The 21,665-nt window shown below is 40.9% G+C and overlaps 1 protein-coding gene across 5 annotated transcripts in view; it reads right to left on the reverse strand.

Moving 5' to 3' along the window:
* Positions 1-21,665, reverse strand: part of ATP11A (ATPase phospholipid transporting 11A) — a 148,988-nt gene that overhangs the window by 43,795 nt on the left and 83,528 nt on the right. For all 5 annotated transcript variants that reach the window (XR_010794046.1, XM_066618991.1, XM_066618992.1 and 2 more), the window contains exons 8-14: positions 19,573-19,623; positions 14,978-15,042; positions 9,845-9,926; positions 8,162-8,312; positions 7,464-7,661; positions 5,547-5,720; positions 572-735 (exon numbers count right to left, since the gene is read on the reverse strand). Coding sequence is in view for 4 of the 5 variants with exons in the window: in XM_066618991.1 (XP_066475088.1) it covers positions 572-735; positions 5,547-5,720; positions 7,464-7,661; positions 8,162-8,312; positions 9,845-9,926; positions 14,978-15,042; positions 19,573-19,623 (885 nt within the window). In the remaining variant the exon portion in view is untranslated. The remainder of the gene's footprint in view (positions 1-571; positions 736-5,546; positions 5,721-7,463; positions 7,662-8,161; positions 8,313-9,844; positions 9,927-14,977; positions 15,043-19,572; positions 19,624-21,665) is intronic.

The raw sequence follows: 21,665 nt of genomic DNA on the forward strand, positions 1-21,665 counted from the left end.
CAACCACAAATCCTCTACTAGGGAATTGTGCAATGTGCTGGGGGGGGGGGTGAGAGAGGAGGAATGGGGCGGGGGGGAGCTGCCTGGCCAGGGAAAATCCCCGTGGAGAAGCAGGAGGTGGCCAGCAAAGCCCCACATAGGCAACTGTCTGTGCATGGCAGCTGGAAATCTTTGGCTGCTGCACAAGAGATTGGCGGGGCCACCCATCTATGGCCCCTCCTGCATCTGCCACTGCATCAGGGTGGCGTTGCCTGAATAGAGTAAGGATATGGCAGTTATTGTGCTGACAATGGTGTGGTGTTGTCACAGCATCTGAATAGGACTGGGACATAAAATGGCAAGGTTACTATACACCTGTAGAATTCCTAACAGGTTCTGATTCCAGAGTAATACCTTATATATAACTGGGCCTGACCTCTCCCAATCGCCATTTCTTTTCAATTTTTAATTTTTACTCAGTCTGTTCCTTCAGAGGGAAAAATATATTTTCCTCTAGTAGCTCTTTTTGGTGATGAAAAAGGTATCTGCTGTCACACAAGTTAAGAGAGCAATATTCCAGCATGACACATACCTTTGAATCCCTTCCACTAAAGCAACTTCATCAGGAGATGATGAAATATACACTGAAGGCCTCCCTGTCAGGTGAGCTTTCTTCAGTCCATCCACATTGTCATCTTCCTTTACTTGAACAGTGTGACAAAGACACAGAGCCCGGAAAAAGAGCTCTTCTCTCTCCTAACATGAAAAAGGAGCACAGTCACAATAAATTTCCAGTCCTAAGAGAAACAGCATTAACATTAAATATTTTCTGCTTGTTACAGATTATTTTTAGATTAGAAGATAGATGAAGTGTTTAAATATAACAGATTAACTTTTAAGGCACATGCTACAATACTACAATTCTGAGTTCTGAGTAATACCACTTTTATAGCTTGTACCCTCATCCTTTCTAAATTCTAAACCCTTGCTCAGGATCTGGTTTAACTGAGGCATTGCCATGGTGCAGACCTGGAGCCCAGTTTCAATACCAGAGCTCAATGATGAACATGTGAATAAATAATAAATGCCTCTCACAGTATATCAGGTGTGTTTACTGTCAGCCTCTTTCATCTATGTTTGGGAGCCCAGATTCTTTATAAGAGAGATTGGCTTCCAAACAAACCTGAGCTTTTGCAAGTCTTCTTTAGAAATTAGTCAGAATCAGAATAACCTTTATTCTGGCATATGTAAATTGTTAGGCAAGGTATGATGGATATTTTAGACTTAGGCTGCAATCCTAACCACTCTTTCCTGAGAGTAAGCCCCATTGAACAAAATAGGACTTACTTCTGAGTAGACCTGGTTAGGATTGTGCCTTTACCTTTCTCTTCTATTTTATGTTTTGCTGTTATTGAGGATAACTTTTTAGGCTTTATTTAACCCTGCCACCTGACAGTCGTAACAGACTGTTGTCTTTCCAACAATTCTTTTCACTGGGTTGTTGCTTTTGGGATTTATAACAACCCAGCAAGAAGCACTGCTGGAAAGATAACAGTCTGTTACAACTATGCCAGGTGACAGGGTTAAATAAAGCCTAAAAAGTTATCCTTAAGAACAGCAAAACATAAAATAGAAAGTAAATTAAGCCTAAAATCTAAAATATCCATCATACATTTCCTAACTATTTGCATTACATTAACTAGCTATTTCTAAATCACCAAGGAACTTTAAAGCACTATCCTGTGCCATCATTTTGTTTGTTTATCACCTCCAACACAAACTTTGAGACTGCCTCCATTTTCTTAGGTGAACAATCATTTAAGAGAAGCTTTATTTTTGCCATGTCTGAGAGACCATTCCTGTTAATCAGAATAGGTATCAAACAGGTAGAGCGAGCACTATTATGCTGCAGAAAATAGAAGACTATATGTAAGAGAGATTCAACCAACCCCTGATTGCAGGGACAGCAACGGTCTTGGTGGGGGATCCTGAGATATCTCCCAGCTGTAACCCTTCAGGGGATTATGTTGAACCTTGCCACAGTTAAAGTGTGTCATTGGTCTAGGGTCTGTTATTGAAGACAGGTAGGTTGCCATTTTCCCAAACTGATATGGGATGGAATTATTTAAGGGACAGCAGGCCTTCGTGGCCAGTTCACAAAGACTTTGGAATTTGATATCCAGCTATCTATCTACAATCCTCCAATAAGCCTTGAAGTATGAACACATATTCAGGTTGCCCAGGGGAAATTAGTCATTGGGCTACTTGATATAATACTGTGGTGTGTAAGGGGGCCTCCATCTGAACCAACCCCCTTAGATTGTGTGTGAAGGTTACTACACCACCCTCAAATGTTTATAGGTAGAGGTGCGTTTTTCTGGTAATAATGAATTAAAAACATAACACTGCTTTCTGCACTTCTCATTTTGTAAAAACAAAAACCAAAACCTGCAGAAAAAACAAAACCATTCTCTAACACCTCTACATATTCTCTAATACCTCTGCATGAAAGTGGCTGCATCTGCTGACACGATCCCACCTGTATCAACTAGCTAGTACACTTTTAAAGCAATTATAATTTATAATTATAATTAATAAAAAGGCAGCCTTGGAATAAAAATACATAACACCACTTTCTGCACTTCCAACTTTGGAAAACACCAAAATCTGCGAATAAAATGAAACTGTTTTCACCCACCCCTAATTATTGGAATCAGGAAGGCTACTGGGACATACTCATGTATGTCCTAGTCACTTGTAGATAAGGGGGTTGGCTTGTCCAGTGTTCTTTTTTATCCACAGACTAGCACATTTCTGTGCTACCAAGTATCCACGAGGTTAAGCATAGGTTAGTAACCTATTAACAGACTAATAAGCAGGGTTATCATAAGGGTGGATTTTTCCATCCTTTCTCTGCAGTGATTATGTATAAAGTGGTTATTATGAGCTAATGTTATGAATGCAACCACTTAGTCTATATTCATTATCAAGTAAAAACGTGTTCTCCTGTATATGCAATGCTGGATTTTCAAAGGAAGTAGAGTGAACCCTTAATTAAATAGACAAACAGCATGGAAAGGGATGTCTGTTAATACTGAAAATCCATTAAATCCAAATGCGTTTATGTCATATGGGCTAATAGTACAGGACTAGTTTTTAATGAAGCAGATGTCTGCCATTTCTAAAGTCTTTTCTATCGAGGTCTGTTAAATCAAGGTTCACTGTAGTTATATATCCAACCCTGTATGTCACATATAGTTCAATGACTGCTTGATGGAAGAAAACAAAGAGAGAAACTTTGAAATAGTGCCAAATAGAATATTAAGGCTGCAATCCTATACAAACCTTCTTGGGAGTAAGTCCTACTAAACATAATGGTGCTTAATTCTGAGTTGACATGCATAGAACTGTGTGGTCAGTTGAATACCAACACTCATATGTATTTAGCGTAATAAATTTTTTAATCAGTAACAGATTTGAGTTTGACCTCTCATTTTCCTTTCTGGGCCATTTTTAATGCTACCTCCTTTTCCTTTTGTTTGTTATAAGAACAGTTTTGCATCTTTGTTTGTCCCTTGGGTTCCACTTGGAAACCACAACAGAACAGTAGCTAATGAGCAGCTAACACAAGCTGTGTTCTGTCATTTATTTAGGATGTTTGCAAAAAATAAAACAATGTTTATGGACTCTGTTCTTGTTTTTGATTATGCCCCAGTGAAAGAAGAACAGGTTCATAGGATTTGGTGAGGGGATTCCAGAAACCCAAAACCTTCTGACATGTGCGTTTGACTTTAGAATCACAACTCCAGGGAAGAAAATTATTCTCTTTGCAGTATCATGGGCTTTATTATGAATTTGTTCAGTCTCTTGAAACCTTATTTCTCACAGTTTTTCCCTTATACAACAGATACCTTCTTTAAGCAATCATCTATTATAGACACAACCACTGTTTCAGCATTATCATCCTGTACCTTTAATAATGATTAATTTAATAGATGCCAAAAAATTAAGCCTCAGCAGCATTAGGACACAGCAAGCTGCACCTGCTGAAATTCCTTTATCTACTCAGTTATTAAAAGATACAGGAGGTCTGTTGTTGAAAGGCTGGCTAATGCTGGACAGCAGTTGAACAGTAACAAAGGATGAGTTATGAACCTGTTTACTGCTTCCATTTCTGGGGTTCTAGGAGGGGAATCTTTTTCTCACAACATTCAACTGCATGCACAGAGTCAAAAATCTAAATGGATGAAGAAGCCTTTGTTTTCATTATATAGCAGAACTAGCAGTAGGTGCCATAAACAGAATTTTTGGGGTCCTGTACTAAATTTGTATTCAAGTCATCTACCCTGTTCCTTGCCTGAGCCCATGTATAATGCATATCCCCCCCAAAAAAAAATAACAAAGTAAAAGCTTAGCTGTGCAGGGGATTATGGGATAAAAGAGCTAGCAGGCATGGATAGCCACATACATGTGCACAAACAGGACAAAGCAATTCTAAGCTCCATTCATTGCCTGCTTCTTCGACTGCCACCATGGGCTACTCCATGGACAGCCCAAAATTATGGAGGGCCATGGCAGCAGAACTCCCAATCCATTGCCATTAGTCCTCTTACAGCATAGTAAATGTTGCACAGCCATAATGCACATCAGAGCCAGTGGTGCAAATGGCCAAAAGCTCCATGTGCCTATGAGAGACACAGGAGGTACGGTGTCAGCAGAGACTGCTCATGGGCAGTTCAGGGGAGGATTGGGGTTGGGAACATAGAGGGCAGGGTGAACCTCTGCAGTAGCAGCATAGGCTGGATTCTATCCCCATCTTCCCAGTATGACATGCACCCTGCCTCTCCTTGTAAAGTATTTTTAGCTACCTCTCCCAGGTCATCTGATCACCACCACCCCCACCATAGCATGCAGCTTGCGCTCCATCAGCATGGCTGCATAATGTAAAATGGTGGGGAATTGGATTGGGGCATAAGTTTTAAAAAGAAATAAACAAAAGAAAAAGCACACATGGAAACACTGGGGGTACTGAATTGGTGTAGCCTTCGTGAACTATGGCCACCACCACTGAGTTTCTCAGGTTCCTTTTGGGTCTGCCGGCCTAATTTATACACATTCTGTTATTAGAGCTATCTGATGAGCAACTTGCCAGATCTCTGAGGAAAGAGAATCTTGAAACAACAGATCCTTTCATTGAAAGCTACTGCAAGAATGCATAAGGATTATAAGCAATTTAGCATACTGAGGCTGCAATCCACTGATTACTTAAATTACTGTAATCTACTTAAAAGTTTAAGTGTTCTTGTCTTGGTTTGGAGATCAGCCTATTCATGAGATATATACATTAACAGGAAATACTATAAGTTGTCGTTTTTACAGTATCCACAAGCAGGAATGTTCCTGTTGCAAATGGAGAAAAATATTTAACCTTTTAAAAGCACAATTCCTACCCAACAAAAAACCTTGGTATTTCAACTGAGTGTTCCAAGTGCTGTGTTTTCAACAGTTCTGCTACCAATGGCACTATCTGATTAGTGTTCAATTTTTTTTTTTAAAAGGCTTCATACTTTGCCACTTCCTCCTGGGGAAGAATCAATCATATCAATACCAGCACAGTCACGGAGGATTTGCCCATTGCAGATGACATGAGGCACATAAACATGCCCCTCAATGCAGCACTCTATGAACTCCATATTGTTCTCTGTTAATGTTCCGGTTTTGTCTGTGAAGATATATTCAACCTGAAGAGAGACAAGCAAAGCAATTAAAGGTGGAAATAACAATGACCAATGTTGGAGAAAAGTCAGTTCATTTAATAGCTGATGGTATGACATATAAGAATATAAGAACAGCCCCACTGGATCAGGCCATAGGCCCATCTAGTCCAGCTTCCTGTATCTCACAGCGGCCCACCAAATGCCCCAGGGAGCACACCAGATAACAAGAGACCTCATCCTGGTGCCCTCCCCTGCATCTGGCATTCTGACATAACCCATTTCTAAAATCAGGAGGTTGCGCATACACATCATGGCTTGTACCCCATAATGGATTTTTCCTCCAGAAACTTGTCCAATCCCCTTTTAAAGGCGTCTAGGCTAGACGCCAGCACCACATCCTGTGGCAAGGAGTTCCACAGACCGACCACACGCTGAGTAAATAAATATTTTCTTTTGTCTGTCCTAACCCGCCCAACACTCAATTTTAGTGGATGTCCCTAAAGTCAAAATATAACTTTTGCTCCTGATATTCAAAGCATATGCAAAGCTTGTCCTTTGCAATGATGACATCTTGCTATAATGAATATGCATGTAAGATTGATCAGAAACTTAACTACTTTACTTTTGTAAACAGAGAGGTTGCTCAAGTAAGTTTCAAATTAGAAAGCATTTTTTTTTTTTGCTTATACAAACAAGAGTGCAATCCAGAGGCACCCTTGGGCTGGCACAAGTCCCTTGCGCTGGCTCAGGAGGGGTGCAAAAGTGCCGTAAGGCTTCCGCCAGCTTCCGTAAGGCTCCATAAGACTCTGCACCCGCTTCCTTGGCTTCCACTCATGCTGAATCCTAATCCTCAGGGCAAGGGCACCTTACCCAGGGGTAAGGGGAAATGTTTCCCCTTGCCTCTGGCTGAGCTGCTTCGGGCCCCTATCCTGCGCTGCATACAGCGCAAGCCTCTTGGCTTGCCTGTTCCAGCGCAGGATAGGATTGCACCCAAAGCCTTGTGGCACCTAAAAAATTACAAATTTATTGTAGCACAAATTTTTGTGAACTACTGTCCACTGCATCAGATGTATGAAGTGAAATTCTCAGTAAGCAGGATGAACATGGGTGCAAAAACACACACACGGGTATAGAGGAAAAAAAAACTGAAACAAGAATGGTAAGAAATGAAATCCTCTGCTGACAACTAAATCTGTTCACCTGTAAGATACCACAAGACCTTTTGTTGTTTTTGCTGCTACAACTAACAAGGCAATCATTCTGATGTTTTTTGGCCAATGTTACTCTGTAAGGGGCCATGTACATTAGATTACAAATATAATAAATGATTGTCATACAGTGTACATTACAGACAAGCTAAAGAACAACATTTCAAATTGTCAATGGAAAAACTAGAATCTTATTTTCCAATGATAAACAGTCACATTGCCCATTCATTTCCTGCTCCAGCCAAATTTTCACTATCCCACCATGGTTAATTTAATATATATTCATCACTCCCTCTCCAAAACTTTTCCTATCACAGTTTAAACAAGCATAAAAAGAGCTTCCATTTATCAAAATGTTGGATCAGCAAAATGGTCTGGCTGTTCCTTAGGGAAACAATATTTTACTATATGGAATGTTACAACTATGGGTATTTATGCTCCTTAAAAAGAAGTAAATGTAAAATGACACATTAATCAGTAAAATGACACATTAATCACTTCTAGGCCTCTAAATAGTAGAGACAGGTGATGGATTTGTGTGACAATTTCCAACAGTTACCTGCCCTAACTCTTCATTGAGGTCAGAGGTATTCACTAGGGGTCCTTCACCAGTTTCTTCATCAAACATTTCTTCATCCCAGGTGAGAAAATAAGAACCAAGAAACTTCTGCATTTCCACTGTGACATACATAGATACTGGAATGATGTAGTTGAAAAGAACCATGAAGGCAAGAAAATCTGTAAATGCTGTAATAAACTGTCAAAAGGGGAAAAACAAGAAATTGATATACCTATCAGCATAAATCATGTCTTAGACATTTATAAACATAACTATGAATTATTTTATCGATCACCAGAAAATCCCACCTCATCACTTTTTACTGTGCTCCAGTATGCACTGCTAATGTTTAGCTATACTTTAGGACTGCTATGTCATTACTTATCTAACAGAAAAATGTGTTTTGTTTTGTAGGAGTACGTGCAAGAAAGGAAGCTAATAATCAGGCAATTTCTGTGATTACATAACAGAATCCAATTCATTTGGTGAAATACCCAAACAGAAAATGCTTCTTCAAGCAGATTCCATTTTTCACATGTCTCACAATCCAGCAAACAGATTATTGCCATGCTTTTCAGAGTTGTTTAAGAAAAACTACAACTCTGGAAAATGTTACCAAACAGTGATGTTACGGCAAAACTGCTTACTACATATATATGTCCCATATATTTATATTAAAACTGAAGATATGAACATACCACATTTCTTTTCCTTTCCGGTTCTGTTTTCTGATTATACCAAGGTTCATCACGAGATAGGTCACTTTGCCAAACATATTTGAGGATAGTATTTATTAATGATTTACTGATCAGAATACAGAGGTATACAATGAGAAATACATTCATTGACCTGAAACAAATAAAAGAGAGAAGTTTCATCATTAGTGAAAGAAATTTTATAACATTTATTTATTTATTTAGCGTATGGCATATAATACATGGACTTGTATATCAGACAGACTAGATCAAATGTCAGTGTCTAGTTCATGCAGCCATTCAAGGACAGAGTTACCTTCAAAGAAAAAGTCAGACAATGGGCCAGTATACGCCCTCAGTTTGCAGCCAGACACAATGTGGTACATGGTTTGGTGGGAAAACCCGCAATCACACTGAGGGGTAGATACTAGCCCCCATTTAAACACTGAGTCCTGACGAACACCATGTAGGGTACAGATCCTATTCAAAGTTTTCCAGTGCTGATGAGGTAAGTCAAAACCTGGCACCTTAAGTGTAGGATCGCCTATATATCTACCCGTTTCTGGGCATTCGAGTGCCCACTTAGCTTTCCATTGGGCATTGATGTTAAAATTGTTGTGCAGATATTGTGTGAATGCCAGAGAAGGCTTCCTGGATTTGAGCCTACTGATTGATAGATGAGGAAAATGGCATGCACTGGTAACATGCTTCTGATTCAGTCTAAACCTAATTTAACACATGCAGTAAAATATCTTCTATGGAAAAGTTATTAAAATGGGGAAAGGAGGATTAACAAGCGTTATCAGTGCTTTTGATGAACATGTATTATTTTCTTTTTGACAAATGGATGAATGTACGGAACCTTTCTCTGTATAATATGAGCTATAAACCAAAGATAAATCAGCCTGGGTTTAATCAGATATGAACAGTTTATTTTTTTTAGATGACAGGGCAGCACTGGTTGTGCACTTACCATATTCAAAGCCATGTTCAGGGAGTACTGATACATGTATACAATAGCATTTCCAAAATGTGTTCTATTATCATATTTCTATTTTGCCTTTCTGTTAAGGAGTCCTGAGTGAACTAACATAAGGTTATCCAACTTTACTTTCTCCTTCAAGGGAGGTTAGGTAGATTACAAGGAGCTTAAGGACACACTCAGGATTGACCTACTCATGAGTCCAGTTGTACACACAGTCCTTTAAGACCGAATGGTGATTTGAGCTCCAAGTTTTCACAGACCAAAACCAATATTTGCTACAATTTTTTGCACATGGGCAGTTCCAGTAATATACCAGAGGAACTTCACTTTCAGCGTTATGTTACATTAACGTAAGAGCCTAAATTACTACTGCGTTTTGTACACACCTGTCTATGGGTAACACCAAGCACGGCTCAAACAAAAAATCATGGTTCTTAGGATATAAGTACACATCCAAAGCTGCCAAAAGTCTCTTCAGAAACAGACTACATTCAATAGCCTATATTTTGCCTCAATAGCTCGACTGTGGTACCCACATGAGCACATGGGAGTAAGTCATCACTAGCATCTGCTCATGGGATAAGGAAAACTTTTATCAGACATTCACGCCCGAAAACAAATTGAAGAAAGTGGAAGAAGATGCTTTCCTATCAATCTGTCCCACACATATACATATGCCAGAAAAGCTAATACAGTCTTACTTTTCTACAGCGGATCGTTTCTGAGATTTTGATTGGTAGTTCAATGCCATCTTTGTTTCCATGCCCGTATATACAGCAACACCTGGAACCAAAAAATTTTTAACAAAAATTATGTGCACATATTTTTGTATGTATGTATCTGTAGCTTGTTATTAGCCAAGGCAGCATATACAAACACTAATAAAAAGCAAAGGATTACATAAGAGATATAATTATATTTGTGGGCCCTAATCCAGTAAAGAGCTACAAGCTGCAATCCTATCCACACTTATCTGGGAATAAGTCCCATTGACTATAATTGAACTTACTTCTAAGTAGTCATGCCTAGGATTGGGTTCACACGCATCCTGTAACAGAACTAATCCAAAAAAAGAAGACAGCGCTGACAATTCCTGCCCCTTTTAGCTAATTTGGAAGGGGGAACATTCAAAGCCAGCCTGTTCCATGAAGTGATGTGAAACCACTATGACGAGGAGCAAAGTTGGATGAGCAGTGAACTGATGAGCCAACAGAACAGAGGTCTGTCACAATAACCCAGCCAGTGGGAACCGGTCACTATCCCTTTAAGGGGTGTGATGATGGCACGTCCAGGATTGTGCTGCCACCAAAAAAGGAGGCTTATTACGTACCTGGGGGTTGCAATGGCCCTCTGGGGTGTGTGGGGGTCTGTGGCCCCCTCTGCAGGCCTTCCTCTGCTTCAGAACAGCTCCCTGACATGCTCATAATCCACTTCCGGTTTTCACTGTGAAACTGGGTTGCAATCATGTCAGGGAGTTGCTCTGAGACAGGGGGAGGAAAGCAGAGGAGGGCTGCAGGCTCCCTGCACCCGCCAGAGGACTTCGGATTGTGTATCAATGACATCTCAAATACTACTTCTCTGACTGATGCCAATAACCCATAAGCAGAATATAAGCTAGGCAGGTGCTGTAGCTATAAAAATAGATTACCAATTACCAAGATAGCCACTGAAATCCTGAGGGAATTCAACTTGTTGAGGAAGTTGAGAACTACAAAATGACAGTATAAGTTTCAAAATCAATTTCAGTTTTATTATTTCAACACATACAAGACCTAGAACAACAGGGAATGTTGAAGTTTGTGAGAAAATGTTTGGCCAGTGCCCATGAGCAAGATACCAGCCACATTCAAATCTTGGTAGAATGCAGGAGACTTACAGAGTCAAGGACTAGCTCTTTACGGTGACAAAATTTGATCTCAGCTGAGATGAGATAAGACACTGAAACTCCACCAAGCAATAGGAAATCACCAAAAGCAGGAAACATGCAAGGTTGTCTGTTTGGTGGTTCAGGGTCAGGACTTGAAAGAGCTGATAAGAAGCTATGAACACTGCTAAAAGAATACTTATCAAGGCATTAAAAACATCACTTCCGGTTTCCCCGTGAAACTGGAAGTTGCATTATTTTGCCGACCAAGCTCAGTCTGAGCTTGGCAGAGCCAGGGATGGACATCCTCGGCCTCTGCTGAGCTCAGAAACCCCTCTGGAGGCAAGGGCTCCCCTCGCCTCTAGAAGGGGCACACATGGGAGGGAGCGCACTGAGGGGGCCAACCCAATCCGCAGATAACTGAATCTTTGAATAAGGAAACCATGGATATGAGGGCCCCCTGTATACACTATTTCTCAAGGTATCTGGAAATAGCTCACATTCGTGACTTTATGACCTCCACTGCCACCAGCTGTCTCAAAGGGGATTTCCAGATGAAGTCAATTCCCCACAATTTTCAGGGAACATATCTGGTCAGTTTCCAAAGAAATACAGTTTTCATAATGCTGCAGCTCTCCCCCTGTGGTCCTTTAAAGCTGTGCGGCCGCATAGCCCAAAGCCTGGAAAGTTAAGCTCCATACACTTCAGTGTTCCTGAAAGTCCACTGATGACCTATTATGCCATTGCCAGGTGTCCAGAAATGCTTCAGAGTTTGGCAGCCAGCTGAAGGGTTCCACACACTAGTGCAGACCCCTTAGAGGGACTATTGCCCACCACCACTACCCACAAGCCAATGGAAAGACAGAATGTCCAAACAGGAAAGCAAATTTTGAAACAAGAAATTCTATTTTTAGTTTTAATGAATTATAGAACAACTCCCATACAGGCAACCAAGTACAATTTAGCAGAGCTGATCATGGACCAGCAACTTACTAACACTGTTTCTGGCCCTAGAAACAAATCTGTGTTCCCAGTGGCCTGATCTGAATAACTCCTCACCACAGATGAAAAGACAAAAGCAGCATCCATATTCCATTTTGATAAACATCATGAGACAAAAGATATTACAAGAACTAAATTCAGATTCACAGGTGAGAATAAAACCAGCAGCTGTACAGGGAAAATGTCCAACACCATGGTCCTACATTGTTACCACTCAAAATGAAGGAGGAACAGAAGACTTCTTCAACTTGTACAAGAACTGCATCCAATCATTGCAAACAACAGAGACTTCAGGAATGGAACTATCCAGTAACAAAAACTTGTTAAGAGACCAATGTTCTGAAAGTGAGCCTGCAACATCAACAGATACTGAAATTCTGCCTATTAAATCTTGTCCTTTGTCTTCAAACATGGAGAAAGTATGAAAGTCAGAAAGTGACTTTCAGAGGTGATCAGAAAATCAGCATGCTACAGAAATTAATTATATTTATAGAAACAGCAGCAGTTATGAGACAAAATAATCCCCAGAAATGGATTAGAGGTGACTGATAGGAAATGGATGAGTTGTGTTCATCTGATCTGTGGTTGAATTGTTCGTATTAAAACTCAAAGGAGGGGAATTGTATTGGAATGTGATCCAAAATCAGTACCAAAGGAGGAGAAGTCAAAATCTTCATACAGTCAATGCAAGAAGAACTGAAAGAACTTGGGTTTTAGTATCAGCAGAATCCATAAACCAGTGTTTCTCAAACTGTGGGTTGGGACTCACTAGGTGGGTCGTGAAGCACCTAGCTCAGCTGCCATTGAAAACAGAGCTGAAAACACAGGGTACAGAGCTGCTGGGGAGGGTTCCCGGTGGAAAAGACGCCCTGAATAGGGGGAATGGCAGGATGCTAGTAAGGGGGAAAGGCTGTGTGATTGGAGAAAGATCCAAGTCTGTCATGCTTTGACTTTTGAACTGGAATGTCTGATTTCCAAGCTATGTAAAATAACAGAATGAGCGTGCTGTGTAATGGGACGTTTGGTTGACCATGGCTTAGGTTTGAAGCCTAAATTGATGATGTCACTTCTGGCCATGACATCACTTCCAGGTTAATGACATCACTTCCAATGGGTACCAATAGATGGTCATTCTAAAAAGTGCATCCTGGTGCTAAAAAAGTTTGAGAACCACTGCCACCATGATCTATTTTATAGTTTTATTGTATTTATATAGTTTTATGTATATTTTATGTATTTTATGTGTTTTTACCCACCTTGGATGCCCTTCTGGGAGAAAGGTGGATTTCTAATCCAATAAATAAATAAAATAAATAAAAATAAATAAACTGCAATATTCTTAGGCTGAAATCTTATACGTACTTTCCTGAGAGTAAACCCCATTTCCCACAGTGGTAATTACTTCTAAGCAGAAAATGCCTAGGATTGTGCTGTGAGAAAATAGTTACTGTTCATCTTCAGGAGTCCCTGAACCATTTCATCCCAAGAGTACTACCTTCAGCCTACAAAATGAAGATGGTGACTCCTTTGGTGCAGCCCTATTTGGTAGATCTTTGCACTTTTTTGTTTTTTTAAACAGAACATAAGAACATAAGAACAGCCCCACTGGATCAGGCCATAGGCCCATCTAGTCCAGCTTCCTGTATCTCACAGCAGCCCACCAAATGCCCCAAGGAGCACACCAGATAACAATAGACTGCATCCTGGTGCCCTCCCTTGCATCTGGCATTCTGACATAACCCATTTCTAAAATCAGGAGGTTGCGCATACACATCATGGCTTGTACCCCGTAATGGATTTTTCCTCCAGAAACTTGTCCAATCCCCTTTTAAAGGCGTCCAGGCCAGTCGCCATCACCACATCACCACATCTTGTGGCAAAGAGTTCCACAGACCAACCACACGCTGAGTAAAGAAATATTTTCTTTTGTCTGTTCTAACTCTCCCAACACTCAATTTTATTGGATGTCCCCTGGTTCTGGTGTTATGTGAGAGTGTAAAGAGCATCTCTCTATCCACTCTGTCCATCCCCTGCATAATTTTGTATGTCTCAATATGTCCCCCCTCAGGCGTCTCTTTTCTAGGCTGAAGAGGCCCAAACGCCGTAGCCTTTCCTCATAAGGAAGGTGCCCCAGTCCCGTAATCATCTTAGTCGCTCTCTTTTGCACCTTTTCCATTTCCACTATGTCTTTTTTGAGATGCAGCAGCCAGAACTGGACACAATACTCCAGGTGTGGCCTTACCATAGATTTGTACAACGGCATTATAATATTAGCCGTTTTGTTCTCAATATCTTTCCTAATGATCCCAAGCATAGAATTGGCCTTCTTCACTGCCGCCGCACATTGGGTCGACACTTTCATCGACCTGTCCACCACCACCACCCCAAGATCTCTCTCCTGATCTGTCACAGACAGCTCAGAACCCATCAGCCTATATCTAAAGTTTTGATTTTTTGCCCCAATGTGCATGACTTTACACTTACTGACATTGAAGCGCATCTACCATTTTGCTGCCCATTCTGCCAGTCTGGAGAGATCCTTCTGGAGCTCCTCACAATCACTTCTGGTCTTCACCACTCGGAAAAGTTTGGTGTCGTCTGCAAACTTTGCAACCTCACTGCTCAACCCTGTCTCCAGGTCATTTATGAAGAGGTTGAAAAGCACCGGTCCTAGAACAGATCCTTGGGGCACACCGCTTTTCACTTCTCTCCATTGTGAAAATTGCCCATTGACACCCACTCTCTGTTTCCTGGCCTTCAACCAGTTCTCAATCCATGAGAGGACCTGTCCTCTAATTCCCTGACTGTGGAGTTTTGCACAGGGCAACATCCCCTTGCACTACACGCTTTTGCAAATGAAGTAGCTTTGCTTTGCTGAATATGCAGACTTTCTCATGTACTTCTCTGGACTGGGACCATTATTGCATCTATATTACTACTTATTAATGTAAACAATTACAATATTTACCAAAGATTTTTCCTGTGTTCTTTAATGTGGCTCCTCTAAGAAGCAGATTTTCAGATCCCAATGGCCTGTGAAGAAAGGAATTGGCAAATGTTAATTATCCCAAGAAGCAAGGGCGGGTGCGTAGGGACTATGTGAAAAGTCACATGAAACACTGGATAAAGAAGGTAAAGTTCAGAAAATAAAGAGTTTCACGTATGTTAAATTATGACCTTGATTTATGTACAGGCATTCGCCGCTTGACAACTGTTCATTTAAGGATGGATTGCATATATGACAGTGGTCAAAGCACAATAAAGATGCTCTTAATGAGGCAATCAGGTCTCCCATAGCCTGCAGCAGAGTGTCTGTTTACACAACAGAGAGGCTCTTAATGCAAAGAAGAGGCAATCTATCTCCAGTAGCCTGTGCAGCCAGCTAGTGTCTGGCAGGGAGTGTCTGTTTACACAACAAAGGTAATAGGTTGGACTGAATGTTCACTTAATGACCTAATCACATAACAATGGGGATCGGAGAACGTATCCTGGTCACTAAGTGGTTCACACCTCTATTTATATGTAATATGTTGTAAAATGTGCAATTGTGGTTTTTATTTTCAAATGCCTAAAATTAGATTTTTAAATCCATGATTCATTGGAATAAACAGCCCAATTTTTAAAACTGCTGCAAATAAATTGTTCAAAAATCAACTGAGATACAGATTTGGAACACTTCTCAGAAAACTCTGCAGTGCTTATGGTCCAGTCTTATTTGGACCTTATGCGGCCAGAACTCACACTCTGGAAGAGCAAGACCCTTTGTGGCAGCACAAAAAGTGGGACATCATCATGTGTTTCCAGGCAGCTGGCACAAAGGGCCAGAGGTGCAGCATGCGCACCAGCATCTCCCAGAGGCTGTGCCAGTATTCTTAAGTTGGTTGCAGGGTTGGGGAGGGGAAAGCTCAGGGGCATTTGAGGGCAGGGAAGGGAGGGCAGGGCATGGACTGGATCTCAGCTGAATCTCCTTTATTTTTTAGCTCATCCTGTTCCCTTCCTCTCCTCAGACTCACAGCAGCAAAATATCTGGAGTAGGTCTGAGAAGACCCAGAGGCAGTCAAAAGACCTACCCAGAGGTAAGCAAAAAGTTTTTCACTTACTTCAAGTTGGCCTTCTGATCCCCCACCCACCACAGAATGCACTGTAAGCTCCATTGGCAAGCTTTAGCATGTCTGCTAGGATTGGGCTGTTAGGTAAACATGAGCAGAATCTATTTATGTCTACTCAGAAATAAGTGTCTCTATGTTCAGTGGAATTTGCTCCCACTTAAGTCTGCATATGAACGTAGACCTAGTCCTGTTAAACTTAATGAAACTATGGGCGCAATCCTAACCCCTTATGTCAGTGGTTTCCAGCACCGACATAAGGGCAATGCAGCTCTGAGATAAGGGAACAAACATTCCCTTACTTTGAGGAGGCCTCCGTGAGTGACACCCAACTACAGGATGCAACACATGTCCCATTGGCACCGCTATGCCAGTGCTGGAAAACACTGACATAAGGGGTTAGGATTGCACCCTATGTCATTTCTAGTCAACTGTGCATTACACCATCCAGAGCCAAAAATTAGTTTGCTTCAGAAATATTGGCCTTAAGTTTTCCGTGGCTGAATTCGATTGAACCGTTGTATGTTTCAGATATTTTAATTAAAATACAATGCACTGTCCATTTTTTTTCAAAATTTTACACTGATGCATACATACATACTGTATAAGCTTACCAATTAGTGTTGGATTTATATGCTAGAAGCAAACTATGTATATACAATCACAGATTGCAAAAAGATGACATATTAACATGGAATGGGATACGTGCATTTCAAAATTGTTAGCAGATCTTAAAGTATATCCTGTAGTAGGAGTTCCCATTATCCAAAGAAGCAAAATTGCTCTAGGGTAAGCAATGTGCAGAGCTGCATGGATGCATATTACACATACGGTGCCATCAGAGATATTTTTGTTCTTTGTCAAAAACATGTGGCATATGATATAATCATTACCATACATACTACATGTGTTAACATGAATGTATTCTTTATATATTATAAACACCTGTACATAAACACACACGTGCACACACAGGGGTGAAAAGTTTCTGTTCCTCAATAAACTTTAGCTTTTGTTTCTTTCATCTCCTTTGCTCTTCATATTCCCGCTTTAGTCAAGTCAGTTTTTTTCTCTCTTCACAATATTGTGAAAATTCATTTCCCCATCTTTGTCCTCTACACCCTGCCAAGCTATCTTCTTTATTACCTTCCCTTGTCACACGCTGATTCTTTCATTTTAGAACCACTTCTCTCAGTCTTCCTTAGACCATATGATGGCCCTCTTCCATGGTGACCTGATACAATGGACCACAGAGTGCCTATATCTTTAACCATTGTATAGAATGGTGCCTGTGAAGTGTAACATGGAAGAGTTTAAAAAGCTGCACCTGCCAAAATTCCCTCTTCTGTACAATGGTTAAAAGTATAGGCACTCTGGCTTCCATTTTATCTGGTCACTCGACCCTCCTCAAATTCCAACTGTAGCTTCTCATTCTCTCCAGTATCCAGCATAAATTTCCTTGATCTCCAAAGCCTTGTTTCAGCTCTGCCTTTCTGCTCTTATTTCCCATTATATTTCTAAGTGAGACCATCCGTTCTCCAGACATTATAACCCACAGGTACTCCAAGTTCTCCCAATCTTCTTCTCTGTCCCTTCTGCTTGAAACTTCTACAAAGGCACCTAAATGCTGTCACTTCTTTCTTTCTTCAAATTACACAATTACACTATTACTGTTTTGCACTGTTATAAGCAAATTCTGCTTTGGGTACAAAACCTGAAACTACTTACTAAGAAAGAGTTTCCAGATAAAGAAGAAAAAAGTGTTACTTTTAATCTTCCTTTAGTACCACAACACAAACTATGTATAAGCAGTAACAACCTAAGCAGCCTTAAAAGAAGAACCAAAGAGTATCAGTGCTTTGAAGCTGAAATGTTCCTCAAATTGTGGTTAACCAGATACAGAGGAACTGCCTATATTTTAAACACTGCACACTAAATTCTAAACAAGTGACTTCTGCTTAACTTAGATGCATTGTGAAGGTTGTACATGGGGTGGGGGGCGGAAATGTCTCAGAACAAAAGAAGCTACAAAGTCATTCGGGGAAAAACAGGCTACAGACAGCATCAATTACTTGACTAATTTAGTACTGTATTTAGGCACAAGGTCATTTTTGGTTTTTAGCCTCTCTTTCCTCCACCAGCCCCTTGAATGGAAGTGTTTTGTTTCTAGAAACATTTTATAACCACCCACAACCAAATTCCCTTTAATCATGGACAAATACAGGCATCCCCCCATATTCGCAGAGGTTCCATTCTGCCCCTGCCCCACAGGTATGAAAATCACAGATACAGGGGATCCCTATGTAAATAGTGCCCTTCTGCCCCCTTGCATGTCCATTATAGTACATTTGTTTACTGTAGTAGTGCTTGTAACAGGATGCTTCATGCTTGACATTCTTTCTTAACTGAAGAACTGAACATGCAGCAACCAGCCTGCATGTTACAGAGAGAGTAACTGAACTGGGCTGGGGCACCTTCCTTATGAGGAAAGGCTACAGCATTTGGGCATCTTCAGCCTAGAAAAGAGGCGCCTGAGGGGGGACATGATTGAGACAATCAAAATTATGCAGGAGATGGACAGAGTGGATAGAGAGATGCTCTTTACACTCTCACATAACACCAGAACCAGGGGACATCCACTAAAATTGAGTGTTGGGAGAGTTAGAACAGACAAAAGAAAATATTTCTTTACTTGGCATGTGGTTGGTCTGTGGAACTCCTTGCCGCAGGATGTGGTGATGGCATATGGCCTGGACGCTTTTAAAAGGGGATTGGACAAGTTTCTGGAGGAAAAATCCATTACTGGTTACAAGCCATGATGTGTATGTGCAACCTCCTGATTTTAGAAATGGGCTATGTCAGAATGCCAGATGCAAGGGAGGGCACCAGGATGCAGTCTATTGTTATCTGGTGTGCTCCTTGGGGCATTTGGTGGGCCGCTGTGAGATACAGGAAGCTGGATTAGATGGGCCTATGGCCTGATCCAGTGGGGCTGTTCTTATGTTCTTATGAAGATTAACAGGAAGCAGGAACTGCCCTGCTTCGTGGTAGCTGCCCTCAAGCATGCAGGTTGGTTCTCTTTTTAAACTTCTAATTTTTATTTCAGGCATTATATGGTGATTTTCCATGATAAAATGATGTCCAAGGTGCCTCACAATAAGAACATACTTTAAAGTATATTTAAAGTATATTTAAGTATACTTTAAATATACTTTTAAAGTATATTTCTACTTATTTCAAAACTGTTCATAAAATTTGAACAATATGGAATGAATTTCAAATCAAAAGTCTCATTTAAAAACAGCATTAGTTACTAACTGTATGAAGCTGAATTCAGTAAGCATTTAAATGCAAAACTTTTGATAAACTAAAGCAGCTATGATCATATCATATCATATGCATAAAAGGATGGACAAAGCAACCCAGGTGCTTTTCACATGTGTGTTTTTAGTCTTACCTTGCAACAGGCTCATTGCTGTCATGGTAAACATTTATTCGACCCACAAATCTGTAAGAAAGAAACAGGATTAGGAAATACTTCAGTATCAGCGTTCATGCAGAACTGCAAAGAAGAATATTCAGGTAATGGTACAGACCTGCATGCAAAACAGTTTCAACTACTGCCTCTAGGAAGATGAATCACAAATGCACCCATCAATGTATGACATTCCTTCCTCCTTCTATGCCCTGTTTCCTTAGTTGTCTCTCTGATATATTCCTCTGGGATATCTCACTGCATTTCAAACTGTGAACATGGAAATGAATTGACTCTTTTCCATTCCTTTCATCTCTTCCCCTTCTCTATAAGTCTTGATTTATATGGGCTACAAGAGGAAGGAGTTGTGACAGGCTGTGGAAAATCAGATGAGCAGCTATACAAACCCCACAGATTAAATTTCAAGCAACCACCTATATGCATATGAGTAAACCTTTATTTTAGGTCACTCTACCTTTGATTCCTTCCTTTCTCCCTCACTCTACATAGAAACCAACTTGCCAAATCCGACTGCTCTCTCCAATACACAATCCATTCTCTCTTCTGGTAAAACGTAATCTCACTCTCACTCAACAGCAGTGCTTATTTCCCCCCCCCCCAACTGTAGCTCTTGCAGTGTATATAATGTGCTTTTGAATAGCAGGAATTGTTCCTTGCAAACACAGACCATTACAAACATAGTTGTTCAATACTCAGGGACCCCCAATCTGGCCCACAGGGAGCCCCCAGTTCCAATGAACCTCTGGCCCCTTGGAAAAGGTTGGAGCCCATGCTGGCCCATGATTGCCGGTTGCAACTGCCAGGTGCGAGCTGTGGGCCAAATTAGAGCAAGGCCTTTTATAGTCTCCATGTGTTTTCTGCTTTACCTTGGGCATTACTTTAACACCCATCCCCAATTGCCTCTGAATAACTTATGTCTCCATGTGTTTCTGGCTTGATCTGTATGTTTTCACTGTGCATAAGGTGTGTGGCAAACAGTTCATAGTTCTCATGTGGTTCTACGTGCCTGTATTATTGTTCTCATGTGTAATACAAATACCCTCAGTAATATTATTCATTCATTTAAGTTTCATCTCTTATGCATTCATTTATGTAAATTTATGTAAATTTATTCAACTTTAAATGTAAATTAATTCTTTTTTTCTCGGCTCCAGACACAGTGTCAGATAGATGATGTGCCCTCCTGCCAAAATGTTTGCCCACCTCCGGCATATACAATGAAAAACGAAACATATAACATGTGTATTGATTAAACCAAATCAATACATCAAAATGGCTGCTGTTTGGGCTTCGGGCAGCTACTGGCAACTCCTTGGGGGAAGGAGAAATTTGTCCCCTTCCCCCAGGGAAAGGCCTAATTCCTGCAATGGGGCTACTCAAGTCTGCCTGGCTATTTTGTTGGCACAGAGTTAAGAGGTCCCGTGTTGGGTTGGAAGGTCCAGCGTGGGGTTCTGGATTCAGCAGAGCTGCTGGAGCACAGTCTAATCAAGTTGAACAGCTCAGGGTCAGGAACTACACAGGCCATTTCATTCTGCACCAATTACAATTGTTGGACCATCTTCAAGGGCAGCTCACATAGAGTGTATCACAGTCTAGCCAAAAGGCGTAAACCACTGTGATCAGGTCTGACCAACTCAGGTACAGCTGCAGTGGTACCCCAGGCAAAGATGGGCAACAGTGTACCTGGCCACAGCCACTACATGGTGACCCAGGAAAAGTTGAACATTCAGGAGGATTCCCAAGCTGTGCATCTGTACCAGACTTTTTTTTTCTTATAGTACTTTTCTGAGCTGAATTGGCTTGGCTAAAAGCAGTAATTTTCATAAGGATAGTATGGGTATGGTCAGCTGAAGAGCAGTATCAGCAAAGTTGGCACATACACAGTGAACAACAGCAACTGCAAACCCCAAGCAAGCACATCTACTGTGAGATGCTTCCAGGTTCTCTTTGACTCTGCAGTTGATGAAGAAATTGTTATCCGGAAGTGCTCTAACTGACCTACTTGTTGTAGACATTCCAGCATCTTCAACAAACTCTCCCATCATGGCTCAATC

The sequence above is a fragment of the Tiliqua scincoides genome, chromosome 3 (assembly GCF_035046505.1).
Source record: "Tiliqua scincoides isolate rTilSci1 chromosome 3, rTilSci1.hap2, whole genome shotgun sequence".
Taxonomy (NCBI): domain Eukaryota; kingdom Metazoa; phylum Chordata; class Lepidosauria; order Squamata; family Scincidae; genus Tiliqua; species Tiliqua scincoides.